Source organism: Paroedura picta, chromosome 8, assembly GCF_049243985.1.
Source record: "Paroedura picta isolate Pp20150507F chromosome 8, Ppicta_v3.0, whole genome shotgun sequence".
NCBI lineage: Eukaryota > Metazoa > Chordata > Lepidosauria > Squamata > Gekkonidae > Paroedura > Paroedura picta.
The window spans coordinates 77,098,793-77,119,378 of NC_135376.1; the positions used below are offsets into that span (position 1 = coordinate 77,098,793).

Here is a 20,586-nt window from a genome sequence, read left to right on the forward strand (position 1 = left end):
GCATATCACCCCCCACCCCCAAGACCATGTTTTCATGAAGCTTATCCACATAAGGCCAAAATAAGCGGGTGAGGGTTATTTTCCCATTTTGGCACAGAATACTCCATCTGGAGCGACAGAAATGGGACCCCCCCCAGTTCTGTTCTGGGGTGGAAAATGGGGCAAGGCAGGAACCCTTTTGCCCGCTGCAACGGCGCTCTGAGCCCAAATGGGTTTGGCTTTATTTTTAAAAATCTGTTCCCTGCAGCTGCTTCTGTGTGGCTCCAGAGAACCAGAACCAAACTCTTTAAAAAAGTCAACCTCTCGTTTGGCTCTATATACCAGGTGAATGGGTCAAGCAGAGAGAATCCTAAAGCCATACCTCTCACCAGTAACAGGCCCCTGTTTCTTGTCCATGGGGTGGGGGAAGAGCTGAGGATAATGATGATGAAGCTCAAGAGGGGCCTGCAGGCTGGGGTGATGTGTCTTGTTGGCTGTGGGGTTAAATGGGTCAAGAGGATTAATATACTTGAGATTCCCGACCTACATCCTCAGCCTCAGCTTTAACGCCTCCTACAGATGGTTTCCGCTGCAGTAGAAATGATGTGTTTCCTCCAAGCTCTTCAGCGGCGGGAGACGCTCATGCCAAGAAATATGTTATGGTGCTACGGAAGCACAATAGAAATGTCAGGATGTTTTTATACGAAGGTGTGGCCCCAGCTCACGGTGATTTATGCCTCTGTTTGTTTGCGTTTTTTCCCTTTTGGCTTCTGAGGCAGTAAAGAGAGAGTACGGAGAAAGCGTTTGTTCTTTTTTACTTCCAGTTTGGGAAATTTTGGAAAGCAAGCATGGCAGGGAGGGAGGGGGAATCTTGGCTGAAATGAGCCTGCCTGAGCCCATCGTCTTTGGTGTGGTGGTCTTTCCCCCGGACTCCCAGGAGAGGGAGGGGGACAGCACTTTAGGAACTCTTCACTATTATTTCATAACAGGCTTGTAAAAAGTAACTGTCATGCTTGCTGGTGTGAAGGACCCTACAGCCTTATTGGATGCCCTCAAGTTCTAGCACTTTGGGAGAAGGAGAAAAAACATCTCTTTGTCAACTCTCTCAATTCCACGAAGGTGGAATGACGAAGGGTGCTTGCACTCAAATGCTCACGCCTTGAATAAATCTTTGTTGGTCTTAAAGGTGCTACTGGACTCTGATTTTATTGCTCTCCATTCCAAACATACACAAGATCAACCTGTTAAGCATTATGGTTGTTAACTGGGCTGCATGCGGATATCGATGTGCATCTGGGTATCATTTGGACCCCAGATATACATGGCCGTGTGAATGCCTACGTGATGCACTCCTACACATGACTTGTGTGCATGGGTCTCCCTTGCTGGATTGGTCGTTTTTGGGGAGCAGGAGACCCATGCATGGAAACTAACTCACCACCTGTGATTGAAGTACGTTATCTGACTCTCTCCCTGTATGCTGCCCGCCTCCTTTCAAAATGCCTTCGCTCCCTGCAGGGTGGTATCAAGCCAAGCTTTTGCGTTCTCCTCCTAATTAAAATTCCAGATAACAGTTTTTGCCCCGCCTGAAAGGGAAGTCATCTCGGAAACACTGCAGGGTGCTGTGCTGTGCCTTTGTACTGGGCAGAAGCAATGTGGGAAAACAGACGTGGTCGCCACTGAACTGCCGTGAATTGGAATGAGTGACGGATGAAAGGCTCTCTGACATCACAGTCTTGCCTCTCCCACTGTGGAGACATCCCACCTCCTCATTAGGCCGATTCTTAATTGCTTTTAAGCCATATGTTTGGCCTCTGAGTCATGCCACATGGACGCTGATGAGGAGGATGCTTAGAAGTGACCAAAGAAAGGTACCATCAGGCTATTTGGAAGCCACTCTTGCATAAAGGAGCTGATGGGTTCAGTAGAGGGGAATTGAAGACACTTCTCTAGATCAGTGGAGGTGGTATTGGGAACTGGCCCAGTAAGGGAAATAACAAACAATAGAAGACTGGGAGCGAGTCCCTTCTTTCCATATGGTAACTGCAGAGCTTTCAAGATCCACCCCTAGACTAGGGATTTCCAATCACAGGAGCATTTGGTTCCACGAAGGCTCCTCAGAAGCCCCACCCTCTGCCTGCTGTTTCCAGCTCTGAGCAAAGGCGAAAGAAAGGGGTTTTAATTTTTAAAAATTCAACCCATTTTTAATTCTACCCTTATTGTAGTTGAGCCGCTCCCTCCCAAAGTGGCCAGTGATGGGCCTTGGCCATTGAAGCCTTTGCCGACTGAGGCTCCTCTGACTTCCAGGGGTGTGGCAGAGAGGTGTGGTCAGAGGACATCACTCCCTGGTAACTCGAAGCCTGAAAAGTATTTTGGCCGTATCTCCAGGGTCCAAAGGTTGGAAAAGGCCGACCTAAACTTTAGACGGCTTCTTAATGCAATATGAAGATTATTTCATAGCTGCTGCTGCTTCTTGCATCTTATGTCAAGGATATAAACATTCAAGTTGTTTGTATGGCAAAGATGTATCTGTGAGCACAACATGTTTTGGAGGTGTGTTGGTCCAAGGGTGTGGCCTGAAGGCACACAATTCAGCCACTTCTTCAGAAGCGAGGGAGGTCTGGATGTGGCCAGATGGGCAGTCTCCTGGGAGCACTGCCTTGGACTCCTTAATCTCTGTGGTGTAGTTATAAGCAAAACTGAAATACCTGAATGTGCAAAGGAGGCCAGGACTGCCTGGGGCTCCCCATCAAGCACCTACTCTTAATATGTTCTCACAACCTCATGGAGCCACACATAGGACCGGTTCCGTTTTAGCTGAGAAAAAAGTTCAGTGTCCCAACTGTGTGTGAGGGTGGCCTTTTGCGGGGGGGGGTCTTCCTCCCCCCCCCTGGGGAAACCTTGAGGTCGTGGAAAGATTTCCTCCGATGCTAGGAAGCCACTCAACTGTAAGAGGCCCTCCCACTTTTGGGCCAAGAGTTCGAGTCCAGGGGCACCTTGGAGGCCAACAAAGTTTAATTCTGGCTGTAAACTTTTGTGTGCAAGCACACTTCTTCAGATACTTATTTGGGCCAGTTTGGGAATACCACCTCAGTTGGCAATACTGGTTTTGCTGCTGTGTTGTGTGTAGCATGGCTGCAACTCATCACTTCCCAGGGATTGTCAAGATGGCCAGTAATGCATCGTGAAGTCTTCTGCCTCTGGCTAAGCATCCCAGATACTTCTGAATGGGCAGAAACATTGCCAAAGCTGGGGCAGATCCAACGCCCAGCCCTTTCCTGCCCAAAGAACTGCAATTCAGGAGGTATTTTTGCTGGACAGCTCCTTGGTTGCGCTGCATTGAACTGTCATAGTGGATAGGGCTGGTTTGTTCACTATTGCCTAGTGCAGGCTGTCATTCAACCCTGGAGTGTCTTGAACAGGTGGGAGTTAATTAATTTTAACATATTTTTACATGAACATGCATTGGGTGTTATGACCATATATGGTCATGTTGACCTGTCGCTCCCCTCCCAAAATGGCTGGTGATGGGCCTGGGGGTGAGTGGGAAGGGGAGGGGCCCTGGGTGGGCGTGTCCACAGCTATGCTTCTCAACCCTATTCTGCATGATTGTGCCACTTCTGGGGTTTTGTGAAGCCTGAAGAATGTTTCAGGGTTTTTTCAACAATAAAAACATTGAGAAAGGCTGGGGTGTAGCAACTCACTTTGCACATTTGTCCACATGCACCCACCACATGCATATAATGTCACGTGTGAAGTGGGTCTGTACTAGTACCACTCCCATCATTCTTCTGCCAAAGGGATGAACAGATCCTGGGAATCCAGCACATGTGTGCCAATACTTCCCTCTCAGCACGAGAGACTGACCTTTGCAGACGGCACACAGACTCAATGGTTCAGACAACCCAGGGATGAATCTGGTGCCATGTTCTGGCTGTCAGCTTCTTGTGAACCCCTAATGGACCCTAGCCAGAAGAGAACATACTGACCTCAAGTGATTTCTCACCTCATGTGTGACAACACTGCCATTTGGAAGCTTTTTGGCCTGGTACAGATCTAACAGGGCAATTTATTAATAATTATTTTGGGGAAAATTCTGTCCTATTTGAGCTGTTCTTGCAGAACATTTCTGTCAGAGCTCTCTCAGCCCTTCCTACCTCACAGGGTGTCTGTTGTGGGGAGAAGAAAGGAATGCAGTGGTAAGCTGCTTTAAGACTCTGAGCAGAGAAAAGTGGGGCAGAAAAGTCAACTCTTCTTCCTCTAATCTTGTGCCAAAGGCCTTCTCTCTCTCTCTCTCTCTCTCTCTCTCTCTCTCTCTCTCTCTCTCTCTCTCTCTCTCTCTCTCTCTCTCTCTCTCTCAATCCTTGTTGGCGTTCTTTCCAAGCACCTGTTACATTAAGGCCTTTTAGCTACCAGTTTCTTGAAGAGCCTAGCTCTTGACTGACTACGAAGGGACATTTTTCTCTGGCCTTTTGGTTAATTGCCTTTTATTTATAGCAGCACGGATATCGGCAGCACTTGCTGTTTGGTTTCTCACTGAGAAAGAAATCAAATGCTTTTATTTTTAGGGCACGCCTGCTCCAAAATGTTTTGGAGATGGGGGAAGACATATGTCTTTGGAACATTCATTTTGCAAAACATATATGTGCTCAGGAATTGTCACAACCGCCTTGTAAGGTATGTGGGTGAGATTCATATAGCATAAGAGGAGGTGCTGAAGTTGGGAGTGAGTAAGGAAGTGGTCTAACGTCGCCTAGAGAAGGTAAAGACTGACAGAGAGAGCCTAGGGTTGCCGTGTTGGTCTGAAATAGCACAATAAAATCAGGGTCCAGTAGCATCTTTAAGACCAATAAAGATTTATTCAAGGCATAAGCTTTCGAGTGCTTGCACCCTAAAGCTCACACCTTGAATAAATCTTTGTTGGTCTTAAAGGTCCTACTGGACTCTGATTTTATAGGGATAGCCTAACAACATGTATTCCAATACTCTGAGTTTCCAAGTGGAAAATAAATCTACAGTGACCTGGGACTTGCATTTGTTAACTGAATGTGACAGCATATATCTCTGACCTGGATGGCCAAGGCTAGCCCCACTGCAGCAGGTCTCAGAGGCTGAGCACAGCCTGTCTTGGATGGGGGACTGCCAAAGAAGTCCAGGCTCGTGATGCAGAGGTAGGCCATGGCCAACCACCTCTGAACATCTCTTGCCTTGAACAAGAGGTTGCCGTAGTCAGCTGTGATGAGGTAGCAAAGAACAAACAAAACAAACCAGCATATATGGGGCTGCCACCAAGAAGACATGTCTAGTTTCCTCTGTAACATTTGGAGAAATTTGGGTAACCATGATGTTACATGAAATGGTCATGTAGTGAATTTTTCCTCCCCTGCTTCACCTCCAGCCGGTGTATCCACAAAGGGAGGAAGGGTCAAAAAGACTATGTTGAGAATCATAGGATTTGCATGAGCCAAAGCCACAAGGGAGAAGTGGCCCCACTGTGGCTCTCCAGAGGTCTGTGGACTACAATTCCCACGAGCCCCTGCCAGCAGAGGAACTCATGGGAATTGTAGTTCATGGACCTCTGGAGAGCCAGAGTTTGGCCACCCCTGCCATAAGGTATTTCACTGAGCAAGAGCTCATTGGCTGCCAGCAGTGAGGGTGGGAAAATTCCCACCATGTGATGGCAGTGCATCATGGGATACATTTCACTATTGAGGGTACAAGACTAGATGGAATTCTGTTTCCCATTGCTGGAATATCTGCCTCGGCTGCCTTCCCAGCATTGCTGAAGTAGGACTTTGAGGGTCAGGCACATAGCTGCTGTCTGAGTGAGTTATTTTAAGGGCCTTGTGTTTACCTAATCTCAGCCTGCACACCTCCATCCGTCTCCACTTTGATGTCATTGTGGTTCAGCAGTCGACCCGGAATACAAAGCTTGAAAAGAGATTTCGCTTCTCGGATGCTCTCAGTAACTCTTGCTCAGCAAGCAGCCTTTTCTTCCATCGCCTCAAGGTCGGGCACAATCTCCTTCAGTAGTTTGACCTTCCGGGGAGGCGCTGTCTCAGGTGAACCACACTGTCAACAATCCTCTTTCCCTCCCTCGTTCCTTCCGCAAAGAGTGTGCCACAGAGGGAAAAGTGCTGACTTAAATGGTGTATCGAACAGCCCAGAAGGTAACCCTCCCTTCCAAGGAGGACACAGGGCTGGTGCAGTGCTTTGGTTAATGTGTTCAACTGGGAATTGGAGAGACCCGGGTTCAAATCCCTACTTAGCCACAAGGCTCGCTGGTTGACCTTGCACCAGTCAGTGTCTTGGCCTGACTTTCTGCAAGGAGTTGCTGTGAGGAGCAAGTGAAGGACTCCTGTGGGCTGCCCTTGGAAGGAAGGGTGGGATGAGAACACAATAGAGAGAGCCCCTTTGCAGCATGTGAGTTGGGGCTGAGACCCACAGGCAGAGCCTCAGTCACCAACTTGCCATGACAGCTGAATATGCTGCCCTGGCCTGGGTGGTCCCGGCAAGCCCAATCCTGGCTAGTATTTGGATCGGAGACCCTCCAATGATTTGAGTACAAGGAACCCAAGGGGTCCTGATGCAGAGGCAGGCAATGGCAAACCGCCTCCAAACGTCCCTTGTCTGGCTGCCTGGCAATCCTTGGATCTGCCTGACACTGCACATGCACACCACACAATAAACAAATGGCTGGATCTGCAAACAGTGCCATGCTGGAAGCAGCGTTGCCAGCTCTGGATTGGGAAATACCTGGAGAGTTTGGGGGTGGACCCAGGAGTGGGTGGGATTTAGAGCAGGGAGGGACTTCAGTGGAGTCCAAAGCAGCCGTTTTCTGCAAGGCTGTGTGAGAGGGCCTTTGCTACGCGGGAGGGCTCGAGGGAGCAGAAGACTGAAAAGAGTCCTCCAGGGTCATTTGGAGATCCAGTGGCAATAAATAAAGCAACGAAGCTGTTTTCTTACTCCATTCTGGCCGTGCCTTCAGGAGGGTGGGCCTGCAGGGGGAAATGCAGCAGCATGAAATTCAGTGCTCTCTGTGTCCAGATGTGCCTTTGAGTGCTGCTGTGAGACCGGTGTGGGAGCCCAAGAGGGCCTCGTCCAGGGGAGGTGGATCCTGGGCAGGGGGTGGATCAATGCATGAGGCTGAAGGAGGATTCTAGACCATGCAGTGGATTTTCCAGCAGAAAGGCCGTTGGACTCCCAGAGAACATTTTCATTCCTCCTGATAGGCAGAGATGTAGGTTCCCCCGAAGAAGACTCCTGCGTAGAACCTTGATGTGGGTATATGTGTGCATGCACCCCACTGCCCTTCCCACGAAGTCTGTGGTGAGAGTGTCACCCATGCATATTGCCACTTGATGCTGTAGTCATGGACAGATTATTGTGCATATGCAACTTCATCTCCCCCCTCCATACAGCTATGATTGTAATGTTCACAAATGTTGTTTCCGAAATTTCTCTGCCTGGCTCCCCCTGTTGGTGAAGTGCCTGAGCCGCAGGCCAAGTGGGCATGTTGGCATCAAACCAGAATCCCACATTCCCTTAGCTCTGTTCCCCCACCCCCAGCTCTTCCTTTTACTGCCAGCATAAATCTACATCTACCGCATGACTTCTGGTGTTGTTACTGTCTCTAGCAGAGAGATAAGAATAGCTGTTTGCATGTGTTATTGATTTTAATGTATGCCATTTTGAAATTGCCATTTCTTTGTGTGATGTCTGAATTTAAAGCAGGGGGGGAAGCCCCTCTTGCAAATGGCCAGGGAGGGGCTGAGCCTTACTTGCTGGAGCACAGAGCACTCTTAGGCTACCCTTTTCAGTACTTCCCCTGTGCCCTGTGTCGGCCCCAAGGCATCTGGCTCGTCACTACAAAATAATCATATCTCTAATTCATCTGCCAGCTTTCTTCCAGGAAGCCAAGGGCAGCACTCCATTTCAAGCCCCCAGGACCTTAACAGGGTGCATTCGCCTGAATGAGTGAATCCCCCAGCTGCAGGGGAGGGCATTTGGACCCAGGCTGACCCCAGTCCAGATCCACGGGCTCTCCAAACAGCAGAGCATTAGGCCTTTTCCCAGGAGCCTCCCCCTCCTCTTCTTCCTGGAGCAATCCCACAGTGGCAGCAGGTGGTCCCACACAGTGCAGTGACACCCCCATCTTCAGTGTGACGCCTCATTTGCTCCCTCAGCAGGGTGGCAGGGTGCCCGTTCCGACACCGGGTGCCACTTCCTTTGCGTTGAGCAGGGGGAGGCGGGGAGGCATTGTCCCGCTCTGTGTGATTGCAAACTCTGACAGGGTGGGAAGTCTTGAGCGGGACTTCCGCAGAGGACAAATAGGGCTGGCTCAGAATTGCTGGCCCCACAAAGAAGCCCGCGTGGCAGATGGGGGCCGCACAATGCCTTTGACTCGGAGCCAAGCTGCAAGCTTTGGGGACCCTTGTTCCATCGCTCGGAGGCCCAGCTGTGCTGAGATCATACACAGGATGGGGGAGAGGCTGGAGAGGAAGCTGGGATGTCTTTTAAAAGGGAGACAACAGGGAGGAATGTTTTGACAGAGAGAGAGAGAGCCCAAGGAGGAGGCAAGGAAGAGCATGCCAGAATGTGGAAGGATTGACAGGGATGGAAGACACAGTGCTGGTGTCACATGGTGTTTCCTGGAAGGGGGTGGGGCCAGCGGGTGGGCACTGCTGATTTTCATACAATTCTTCATTTAAGACAGCCCCCCCCTGGGGGGGGCATCCAACCCACATAGCAAATTTTAGCCAGCTGATGCCAAATTTTAATCAAGGTCTGATCAAAGATCAGCTGCCCACTAAGAAAGCAGTCTTCTGTTCCAGGTAAGGCCATGGGGATCTTAAGCCGCTGGATGACTGGAGACTTCAGAGTGCTGCTTTTGGTCTCCTCAGAGAGACCTGCAATCCTGGGCCACTTGCTCCTCTTTAAGCAGCTCTATACATTTCATAAGTTTTGCCTGCAAGTTCACTTCTGGGGGCAGAAATTGAAGACAAGACTGAGTGAGAAGAAGGGTTGTCAACACTTTTCTGTAGCCCTCCCAGACTCAGGAAACAATCGTGTCCTTGGGGTTCCAGAGTAGCACTGGGCTACATTTTGTAGAGTAAGCCAAAAGTGAAAACGAAAGGCCAGTGAGGATGTCAGCAGGTTCAGGAGGAAGGGCTCGGGGACCAGAGAAGAAAGAAGTTTGTGAACATCAGCTTGAGAGTGCGTTTGTTTTCTTTCCCTTTCTGTCTATGTCACTTGGTTGGGTGACCGGCGGCAGTGAAAGCCTTTTGGGAAAGATTTAGGATGGACATCCAATCTATGGACATTTTTCCGATACGGATCGCGACCCTGTTTCCCCTAGTCTGTATTCTAATAGATTCTCTTTGCGGTGCCTTTTAGGGGAATTGGACCCCCAGGCTGCTGCCATAACGACAACGGCCTACAAATAGTCTTAATCATGTTCTTGTTTCAGGTTTTATTTGCAGAGGCAAACGGAGCATAATCAAGTGTACATCTTGCTGGGAACGTCAGCGCATGAAATATGATGCGGAGCCCCAGCATCGCTTGCTGAGACACTGCTGTTCATGCCCCATAGGCAAGAGAAACCTCTGGAGGGAGACGTCGCCGCTTAATAAATGCCCTGAATTATCAGCCCTCGTCTTGATTTATATCCCTTGCAAACCAGATCTGCTGTTGCCATTATTACAGGCAAATGACTTTAATGGTTGCGAACTGGAAAAAAACCAAAAGGAAAAAAAAAGAGCATTAGCAGAATGGTTAATAAAACAGATCATTTCTTGGAAATGAATTCTGACATTACTGGGAATTTATACAGTGGTTGTTCTGCCTTGTCTACTGGCTCTGGGCTGCCTCTTTATGCATGTGGGTTGTTTACTTCTCTTTTTCTCTCCCTTCTTATTTCTGCTGCTCTCTTCTACTGTGGGCTGCCTTCTCCAGGAGGTAGAGGTTAGTACTGTTTTTTGTTTTTTAAAAACCTCTGGTTTCATTTTTGTTGTGACAAAGCCCCTATACCATCTGCTTTGTGGTCCCCTCCACTACAGGTCCTTTGTTTTGGGAATGGTTTATTTATTTCAAAGAAAATCGAGAGGGTGCACATGGCCAGACATACATCATGTATGTGTAAATCGATGCCCCTTGAGGGGCTCCTGTTGCTGAGAGAAAACGTTGGTCTTGCTTAGATATTATGCTGACTAAACACACCTTCATAATCAAAAGAGCCAGCATGTGGTGAAGAGCAGCAGCCTCTAAACTAGAGGGTTTGATTCCCTTCTCCAGCCAGCTGGGTGACCTTGGGCCAGTCACAGTTTTCTCAGAACTCTCTCACAGGGTGCCTACCTTGCAGGGCGCCTGTTGTGGGGGGAGGAAGGGAAGGCGAATGTAAGCCGCTTTGAGACTCATGAGGCCTGTTGCGTGACCTTGGGCAAGTCACAGTTCTGTCAGAGCTATCTCAGCCCCACCTACTTCAAAGATGGGGAGAGGAAGGGAAGGTGATTGTAAACCACTTTGGAACTCTTTAAGGAGGGTATAATAGCCAGCTTTTCTTCAAAAGGCTGTTCATAGCCATATCAAGAACAGAATAAGTCATCACTGAATTTAGGGCCAAACTCTGAGACCAGGCCAGTTTTCAACGGCAGCCGTGGGGGAGGCATCTGCACACTGGAATATCCTACATTTAGAAGTTGAGCTACAATCAACCTTCATAGAGCCTTATATGTAGAGCAGGAAGAAAACAATGAGACTCCCCCAATGAGACTCCAATCCCCTCCCACAAACAGCATCTTCCACATGGCTGAGCCTCCTCTTACACAAAACCAGCCCACATGGTGTTACGAGCGGAGGGAAAGGACTGTCCCAGCACAGGCCTGAGATGGCGGGAGACCCCCTGCACAGGAGGCGAGGCCAGTGCAGTAGCATGGGCCCTCCTGGAAGCTAATTTTAACAGAGCAAAATGCCACTTCTGCCCTTTCTCCTGCTTGTAGTTGTAAGGATGGACAGCCAGACTCAATTTCGGGATATCGTGTCCTTTCCGTTCCTCTCCCCGCAGCAGACAGACTGTGAGCTCTAAGAAAACTGCTCTGCAAGAACTCCTCTAAGAGATTAGCCCAAGGTCACCCAGCTGGCTGCATGTGGAGCAGTGGGGAATCAAACCCAGTTCTCCAGATTAGAAACCACCACTCCTAAGCACTACATCACGATGGCTGTACACCACACTGGTGCTGTTAGTTTTTGTGATGAAGAGATGCAGGTCCATAGCTATAAGTCTGGTTCCACCTCCAAATTCCCAGTTTTCTTAAAATTAAAATTTAAAATTAATCCCTGGCCTGTGAAGGAAGGCGGGGAGGGGAAGAGGCAAAAATTGCTGGAGCTAGTTAACTGGTTCCTGTCTGAATACTTTCTTCACCTGCTGTCTCCCCCCAGCTTTTCTCCCTGCTCCCTTTGTTTCTTCCAGCCCTCTTTCATGACCAGAGTGAGGAGCAGGCAAATCAGTGAGCAGAAAATTAGATAGAGACACCATATTAGGGGTGTCTGAGGTGGGGAATTTGCCTCGGGACTGCTGGAGGCAGTTTCACTCTGCCTGGTATCTGGTTTGAATCACTAATTAGAAATTGCCTTGGTGTGACTTGCCTGTGTAAATAAACATGCTTCTATATCAGTCAACAGCCACTGTCCAGCTCCTGGTCTTGCTCTCACACCCCCCCCCCCTTAAATATGTGGAATTCGGGCTGAAGGACTGGAGAGGTGTAATGCTAAGGCAGGTTAAACCCCAGCACCTCTCACCATGGCAAACAAAGTATTGTTCCAGGGAAGGCCAAAGAGCTAAGGGAGCCCAAGATCTGAGCCATCCTAAACCCTGCCATCTCTCAGTATAGGAAAGGAAGGTGTCTGGAAAGATCTAAATCAATCTGGGGCAAGAAATATCTCTTCTTTGAATGCCAAGACTGCAAAGCCTCTGCACATGTGCAGAATACCTTCCCTTCATCACACAGTAGTCATCATATCTCAGCTGCCTGGAATTGTGATGGAGGTCTATCCTAGAGATGAATTGCAGGCAAGAGTAAGAGAATTTTCTATTTCAGCATTTATGGTACTGCTTAATAGCCATCTCCTCCCACCACCCTACATTTCCCCAACACAACTTTTAAACCTACACCACAGTCTTTCGCACTCCAAAATCTTTGGGAGGAGACTGCAGGTGCACTGATTACATCCACTAAGGACTCCGCGAATGCTCACAAGTAAATTCTGTTTCCCTGGATAGACATGTGGCTTTTCCTAAAACTTCTTTGCATGCCTACTTGATACAACCACTACGTGTGTAAACTGTAAATGGGGACAGTAATTGGCACTAAAAGCTGAGTTACACTCACAGGTGTTTCTTTCTTTTTAAAAAGAAATATATTCAGTTTAGTAAATGGCCCATCTCTTCAAAGCTCTTCAGGATTGCAACTGCACACTGCCATGTGCAATACAGCCAGTAGTAGGCAAATGGAATTTTTCGGTGTGACATCACCAAGTCCCACTCCATGACATCACTAAACCCTGCCCGTGACATCATCAGGCTCCAGCTAGTGAGTCTGGGGCTTACTATGATGGGGACTTGGCTACTGTAGGGACCCGTCCTATGAGTGCACTGGCACGTTCCCATAAAACCTGGGAGCCTGAAGGGGTTTCAGATATTGTGTTGTATATGATTTAAATCCCAATTCATAGTGATTCCAACTCATCAAGCGATTTTTGATCACATAATGTTCATGTAGTCGCTTTTTAATTCAGGTATATTATTTCACACGGCAGCCCATGAGCATAAATCACTGAGACTTTATTAATTCTGTATCATAATTTTTTCAACACCAAGCAGCCGTTCTGTTAACTATAACAGACAGTTTGCATGATAATATAGTTTTATATTTAGAACGTTTAATCTTCCCTTTAGTCTATAATCATCAAGCACTGTTTTTGCTCATCCTTGGCCTTTTTCCATTCTGAATAAATTTAGATATTAATTGCTTCCGCAAAATCCATCTCATTTTAATTGGTATTGTTTGAAATAAGGGCTTTAACTGTGAGAAGAAAGATGCACTTGGTGGCTGCTCAGCAATTTTGAAATATCCTTCCATTTGGGTGTTGGGGTGGGCAAAATGACTTCCCACAGACCTAGAGTTCCCAACTCTGGGTTGGGATGTTCCTGGAGATTTTGGGGGAAGGGCTTGGGGAGGCCGGGGTTTGGGAAGGGTAGCTGTTTTCAGCGGGGTAGCTGTTTTCTCCAGGGAACAGATCTCTGTCATTTTAGGCTCAGTTGTAGTTCTGGGAAATTTACGATCCCCACCTGGAGATTGGCAGCCTCATATGGACCTTCTGAGGTGCATTCTTGTATAGATTTGCTAGAATTGCCAGATTCCGCTTGTGTAAACACCTGCCAAATTGGGGGATGGAATCTGAGGAGCACAGGGACTTAAGTGGGGGATAATGCTATAGAGCCAGCTTGGTGCAGTGGTTAAGAGTGGCAGCCTTTAACCTGTAGATCCAGGTTTGATTCCCCAGTCTTCCTCAATATGCAGCCAGCTGGCTGACAGTCCTGTTAGAGCTCTTTGCACAGAGTGGTTCTGTCAGAGCTCTCTCAGCCCCACCCATCTCAGAGGGAAGTTGTGGGGAGAGGAAAGGAAGATGGTTGTAAACTGCTTTGAGGTTCCTTCGGCTAGGGAAAAGCAGGGTATAAAAAACAACTCTTCTTGTTCTAAAGCATCAATTTTCTCCAGGAGAACTGAGCTCTAAGGTCTGAAGATAAACCGTAATTCCGGGGATCCCCAGGTCCCATCTGGAGCCTGGCATCCCTAACATTTACACATGAGTACACTCCCACACCCTTCCTCAAACAATAGCTGTCTTCTTCAGCACTGATACAGCTTGAAGGAGGGCAAAATAACTGATTCCTTCCTTGAGTAACCCTCTCAGCCAAAAATGGAGGTCAACTCGAAGGTTAAGACCCTGCAGTGATTTCCCATGTGTTCCTTCAAGCCTTCTCCCTGAATTGGTCAAAGAATGGTGTTGTGGACCTCTACCATGGCTGTTAGGGGTTGGTGATGGGCCCTTTTGAGGTCCTGGCAACTGCCTCCCCACACAGGCCCCTCACACTAGCCCTCCTCCTGCCTGGTCAGGCCCAGGCCTTAGCTCACTTGAGAAATCCCTGTCAAAGGGGAAAACAGGCCCATTTTCTGCTTGACAGATTGGTTTTTCCTTCTACCACCTGACCGACCAAAACAGGAGCACTGTTACCAGCCGTGATAAGATCGTCAGTTCCCATACTCTAGGAAACGAACAGTTTGAGAAGGTGGTTATTTGAAATTTTACCAAGGAGTATTCTGTGTAATTTTACTATGGTATCTATGAAAAAGCTGAAGGGAAAGCCACCTCATTGTTACTGACCTCTGCCTCAAAAACAGCAATGTGAATTTTGTTCTGATACACAGAAATAATGCAGAAACATTTTTTTAAAATGAGGATAGCCAAATGTTGGGTAGTTTTGATAACGCAGGACAGCCTTGTTTTAATACCGCAGGACAGCCATTTTGTTCTGTGAGGGCCCTCGCATCAAACTGTATTTGCTTTGTTTTCCTGATTCCTAGGGTACATTTATTTGGGCTTGTATAACGCTTGAAAGCAGGAAAATGGTGCCATTGATTGCTGTGGACTGCTAATTGTGGGTTGCTTGCCAGGACGGAGAACTCTCAAAAAGAAGTTGGCATCAGGAAGAGCTGTCATTCCTAAATTTTGATACCAGTTCTTCTGCAAACTAAACAAAAGACAGAACCTGGACCATACCTTTTAACAGGTGTTTTAAAGATGGAGTTTTTAAAGGCTGAATAATTTAGCAATTCAGCTATTCAACTTAGGAACACAGCAAACAGTGAAGCCAAGAAGAATTCCTACATTACTTGCAGGAATAACCTGACCATGATAGCCCAGGCAAGCCTGATCCCATCAGGCAGCATCGACCCTGGCTAGCACTAGTAAGGGCAACCTCCAAGGAAGACTAGGGTTGTGACGTGGGGACAGGCAATAGCAAACCACCTCTAAACTTCTCTTGCCTGGCAGCCTGACAATCTTAGGAGCTTCTGGTTCTATTACATGCATTCCATACAATTAATTAATTAATACATTTCCTGGAATATGGATCAGTTCCCAGGTGGGACCTGGGGATCTCCAGGAAGCATAGCTCATATCCAGACAAAAAAGACCAGAAAAGACCAAAAGCCCTTTGGAGGTTGGACTCCATAGCATTATACTCTGGACCAGTCCCTCCCTGCTGCAAATCCCGCCCACTCTGGACTCCACCTCCAGGTATTTCCTAACCTGGAGCTGGCCACCCCAGGGCCATCACTGATGCATTCTCTACATAGTATTAATATAATAATATGTTATAAGGATTGATTAGTCAGGAGTTGTGAGCATCTGGATTTTTTTCATAGCAGACATTTCCTTTGTCTAAGCTATTGTTTTATCCTTTTCTTCTTCACACCAGGATGACTACATCAAGAGCTGGGAAGATAATCAGCCAGTCGATGAAGGTAATTTCTCTCTTTCTTACTTTGCTTGCCTTTTAAAGGATGCTTACCTACTGCAGAAGAATATTGTGCTAGTCACTTTTTCATAGGATCAAGAGAACCAGCATGGTGTAGTGGTAAAAGAGCAGCAGACTCTAATCTGGAGACCCAGGTTTGATTCCCCACTCCTCCCCATGCAGCCAGATTGGTGACCTTGGGCTAGTTGCAGTTTTGTTAGAGCCGTTCTCTCAGAGAAGTTCTCTCAGAGCTCTCTCAGCCCCACCCACCTCACAGGTTGTCTGTTGTAGGAGAGGAAGGGAAAGGTGTTAGTAAGCCACTATGCAACTCCTTCAGGTAGTGAAAAAAGCGGTAAAAAAAAGAACAGTTCCTTTCTTCTCTTCATTTGTTAATTTTAAATGTACTATAAAGGATTTCACGTTATTACAGGGGCTTCTTACTTAGTATAAGTAATCTTTTGGGGAGTAATATATGGATTCGGTACCTTCTGTGAGGTTGCCTACTTTGTTTACCCTCTATCCCAGCTGTGCTCATGCACAGCATCTATTGTTGTACATGCATGTCCAGCTGCATAGTGTAATGAAGACAATGGAGTATTAGTGGGGGAGGGTTGTGGGGGAGAACCTCAGTCCAGTTCCCCTTCCCCAAACATGCTGATCAATACAATTGCAGCGGGCTTGTCAGACTGATTTAAGGGAAAGGAGGGCTTGGAAGAGGAGTTTGATGGAGAAGAGAAAGGGGAAAATGATACTGGTTACAAGGGAAGGCCCAGGTACAAGACAAAGGGAAGGAGATTGGGCAGAGTTGCTTACTAGTCCTGCTGAGTTGGACACTCTAGTCTTAAAAGCTTAGCAGAATTTGGATTTGCTCCTCAAAGGCTCACAGTCCCTGCATTATTGCAACTTGTGTTGCTTGCGAAGCGTTGACCATTCAAGAGTACAATACAAAACACACATAAGGTAACATTTTCGGGCTGTGTGACCCTCGGGGTAGAGGTGTTGATTAGTTACCAACATACAGTCCTGACAACTTGATTTCCAGTCATTGCCCACTCAAGACATAGCAGATTTGTTTTTTTACAAGAAAAAACCCCAAATACCTCTTCTTTGCCAGTAAGAAATGGAACAGGTAATTAGTCCTCACTCTTGCTTTTGTTGAATAACTTTAATTCCATGTCAAGAATGCCTTGACCTCTCTCGCTCGGGAAGAATACTGATACGCTGACCTTCAAAAACAGTGCAAGAGCAATTTTTAGGCTGCCTTGCTGTGGGCTGGATTTCCATAATGTTTACGAACTGTATTGCAGTGCAGAACCACCATTGAAATCTGAATGCTTAAGGTGCCCTAATCTGGGATTCTAGCTCATGACCCACCTGTAACCATGGGCAACCAGTTATATATACTTGGTAACCCTGAATAGCAACACTCATCTCCACATCAGAAGATTCAGTGAGCCAACATAGTAGATTTTGGATAAATGCCACAAAGCTGTGCATCCAGATGTAGAACTTTTTATCACAGTGTGCATGAGAGGTTTTATTTGCCCACAGATTTTTCCGATTGGATCATGAGGTATTACTTTACTTAAAGTATTACTTTACTTGAAACTCCTCTCTTCTTCTAGTTGTAGCATAGTAAATTATTCACTGTGGTTAAAATCTCATGGTCCTCTGTATATGCATGAATCTCATAGATCTGGGACTTAGATGTGTATAATTGTGCATAAAATTGCTGTGTATGGGTACCCACAAGCCGTGGACTTCCATAATTTTTTAAACATCTGAACACCAATGTATGTTTAAGTATGAGAAATGGGAGCTAGCTCGCTCAATTTGGGAAAATGATTGGAAAACAGATGCAAGTAATCATGAGCTCCCTGGGGAGATCTGGGCCCTGTCTCAACTTGTTAAGTTCCGCAGGGCCTGTAAGAAGGAGCTCTTCTGCCAGTCTTATGGTTGAAGGCAGTCAGAAAACACATCTAAACTCCTGGTCTCCCTCTCATTCCTGTTCCTCTCTACCTTAACATCTTTGCTGGCTGGAATTACTATCAATCTCAGTAATTATTTTTGGTTCTGACAATGGTTTTATCTGTGCTTTTAAAGTTCACTGATTAGATTCTATTTTTATGTACATTTTAATTGGTTTTATTACTATTTATCTAAATTGTTGTTCACTGTTCTGAGACAGCAGTGTCTGAGAGGGGTGGTATATAAATTGCTTGAATGCATGAATGAATTTATTTGTATTTTTATACCGCCCTTCCCTACGGCTCTGGGTGGTTTACATAAAACATTTTGGAACATTTACATAGAACACTATCAAAATCAATATGAATGAATGAATAAATGAATGAATGAATGAATGAATGAATGTCATTACATAATAGCATCACACCCTATTGTCTCCAAATAGATGTAAGTTCTTAGCTTGTACTAAACAGTAGTTTTCATGTGAAAATAAACATTAGATGTTGTTACATGCAGAGGGAAAGGACAGCTACAAAGAGCTTACTCTGTGTCAGTCAACTCTGGTTGGTGGTATACATGGATAAGCAGACCAACCTGAGCAGATGTTGGTTTGAGGGATTGGCAAAGAATATGTTTGCATATTCACATGAGCAGGGGGGCAAGTCAATACATGTGGTCATGCATCTCTATGTAAGGCAGATACAGATGTATATGATCCCTTGCTGTTGGTAGGAGTGTACACCAGTGTTCACTGATCAGAAAGTGGAAAACAGTTAGCACTTAGAATCTAATCAGTTATGGTCCTTTACCATTGTCTTCAGGTGTGGATACCACCAAGGATCCCTGCCAGAAAGTTAAATGCAGCCGTCATAAAGTGTGCATTGCCCAGGGCTACCAGCGGGCCATGTGTATTAGCCGGAAAAAACTGGAGCACAGGTAAGGAATGCTGGAGACAGTCTTGTGTGTGCTGAGATGACTGCTTTTGCTTTAGACTCATAACTAGATATTAGTGGTGGGGTAGGCTTGATGGAACGCTGGGCAGGGAGGGGATCCTGTCAGTGCAGAACAGTAGCAAAGTTCCAAATTGCCACGTTTCCAATTATGAACAAACTTTAATCCATTCAGCTGAAAAGATGCAGGTCATCCATCTCAGTGTCTTTTCATTTATTGGTCGGAACTCTGGAAACTAAGACCAGGTTTATTTCATACTACTGTGTATTTCCCTTATGTACATAATTGTGGTCAAGTCGCAACCAAGTTTTGGCAACTTCAGCAAGGGGCTCCCAAGGCAAGTGAGAAGCAGAGATGGTTGGCCATTGCCCTCCTCTGCAGAGTCTTCCTTGGGGGTCTCCCACCCAAGCACCGACCCTGCTTCGCTGCCAAGATCTGAGGAGATCAGGCTGCACTATGCTGCCTTCGCACACGTATTCCCTGTTGTGTCTCTGTACATAAAGTTTAGAGGTTAGTGTATTCTACTAGGAGCTGGGGGACCCAGGGTCAAATCCCCACCAATTAACCTAAGACTGGAAAATATAATAATACATACATAATAATAATATTTTCATCCTGACTCCTTCATCTTTCCCTTTATCTTAATTTATTATTATTTATTCTGGTATTGGTGTTCTCATTATTAATATGTTGACTTGAGAGCCAGCTTGGTGTAGTTGTTAGGAGTGCAGACTTCTAATCTGGCGAGCTGAGTTTGAATCTATGCTTCCCCACACGCAATCAGCTGGGTGACCTTGGGCTCGCCACAGCACTGAGAAAACTGACCAAAGAAGGAATATCATCAGGGCTCTCTCAGCCTCACCCACCTCACAGAGTGTTGTAGGGAGAGGAAAGGGAAGGTAATTGTAAGCTGCTTTGAGACTCCTTCGGGTAGAGAAAAGCAGCATATAAGAACCAACTCTTCTTGAAATAAAATACTAGTAAATAAAAGGGTCGGGGACCAGCTCCTAAACATTCCAGTCACTCTGGGCCTCAGTGACCTCACAGAACTGACTTGAGGGAGGAATTTTGTATGGCCCCCTGAACTTCTTGAAGGAATGACTGGAGAAAACATTAGGCGGGTAACTCAACTTATATGGCTTTTCGTCTCATCAAGATCATGGATGCTTTCAGCTGATCCTGCATTGAGCAGGGAGATGGACTAGATAGTCTGTATGGCCCCTTCCGACTCCATGAGTCCCAGTTTAAGGATTTGCGAGGCCTGTAACATCAGAGCCAGTTTAAGGATTTGTGGGCCCTTAGGGGAGCACAATTTGTGCAAGCACAATGCCCCAATAGCCAAGGGGGCCCTCGCACTTAGGCACCCATGCTCAGTAAGCAATGTGCATGCTCAGTTGACTAACAGAGCGTGCATATCACCCTTTTTTATTTTCACAGTCTGCAAGCCACATGAGTATGAAGACCCCCCCTAAAAATCACAGTGTGAAGGCCCCCTAACCGTACAGCTCAGTGGGGCCCCTTGAGCCACATGCTACTAGGATAAACCATTTCTGGGAGTAGCTTTCCCTGCCAAAGGCACAGTGTTTCTGTCTGTAAAATAGCAGCAGCCCGAATCCCAGCAAATCAGCAGGGTTGCCAACCTCTAGGGGTGGTTGGAAATCTCCCACTATTACAACTGATTTCCAGGCAACAGGGATGGTTCACCTAGAGAAAATCTCTTGTGGAAGTTGGACTCTATGGCAGTATACCCCAGTGAAGTCAATCCCCTCCCTGGGCTCCCCCGCCCCCAGTTTCCAGGTATTTCTCCACCCAGAGCTGGCAACCCTACAAAAAATGGACTTGTTCCTGGGAGAGACTGGAAAACAAAGGCAGCACCCTGTACAAGGAGGGATTACAACATATGTGGAAGTGTAGCTAAAAGGTCCCCCCGCAACTTACAAATTCCCCAGGGGGTTCCTGCCTCGAATGAATAGATGTGTTTTGAAATACCACACTTCCCAGGTATGCACAGGCCCAATTTGGACTGGGAAAGTGGTGCGTGGAGAGAGGGCCTCAAGCCTTCCCCTTTGTGCTCCTTTCTTGATCTGAAACAGCCCTGGGGGGCAATATTT

The 20,586-nt window shown here is 46.9% G+C and overlaps 1 protein-coding gene across 1 annotated transcript in view; it reads left to right on the top strand.

The window, feature by feature from the left end:
- SPOCK2 (SPARC (osteonectin), cwcv and kazal like domains proteoglycan 2) overlaps window positions 1-20,586 on the top strand; it is a 77,030-nt gene that overhangs the window by 33,386 nt on the left and 23,058 nt on the right. Inside the window, exons 2-3 of the mRNA XM_077350466.1 lie at window positions 15,518-15,563; window positions 18,346-18,460. Coding sequence (XP_077206581.1) covers window positions 15,518-15,563; window positions 18,346-18,460 — 161 coding nt within the window. The remainder of the gene's footprint in view (window positions 1-15,517; window positions 15,564-18,345; window positions 18,461-20,586) is intronic.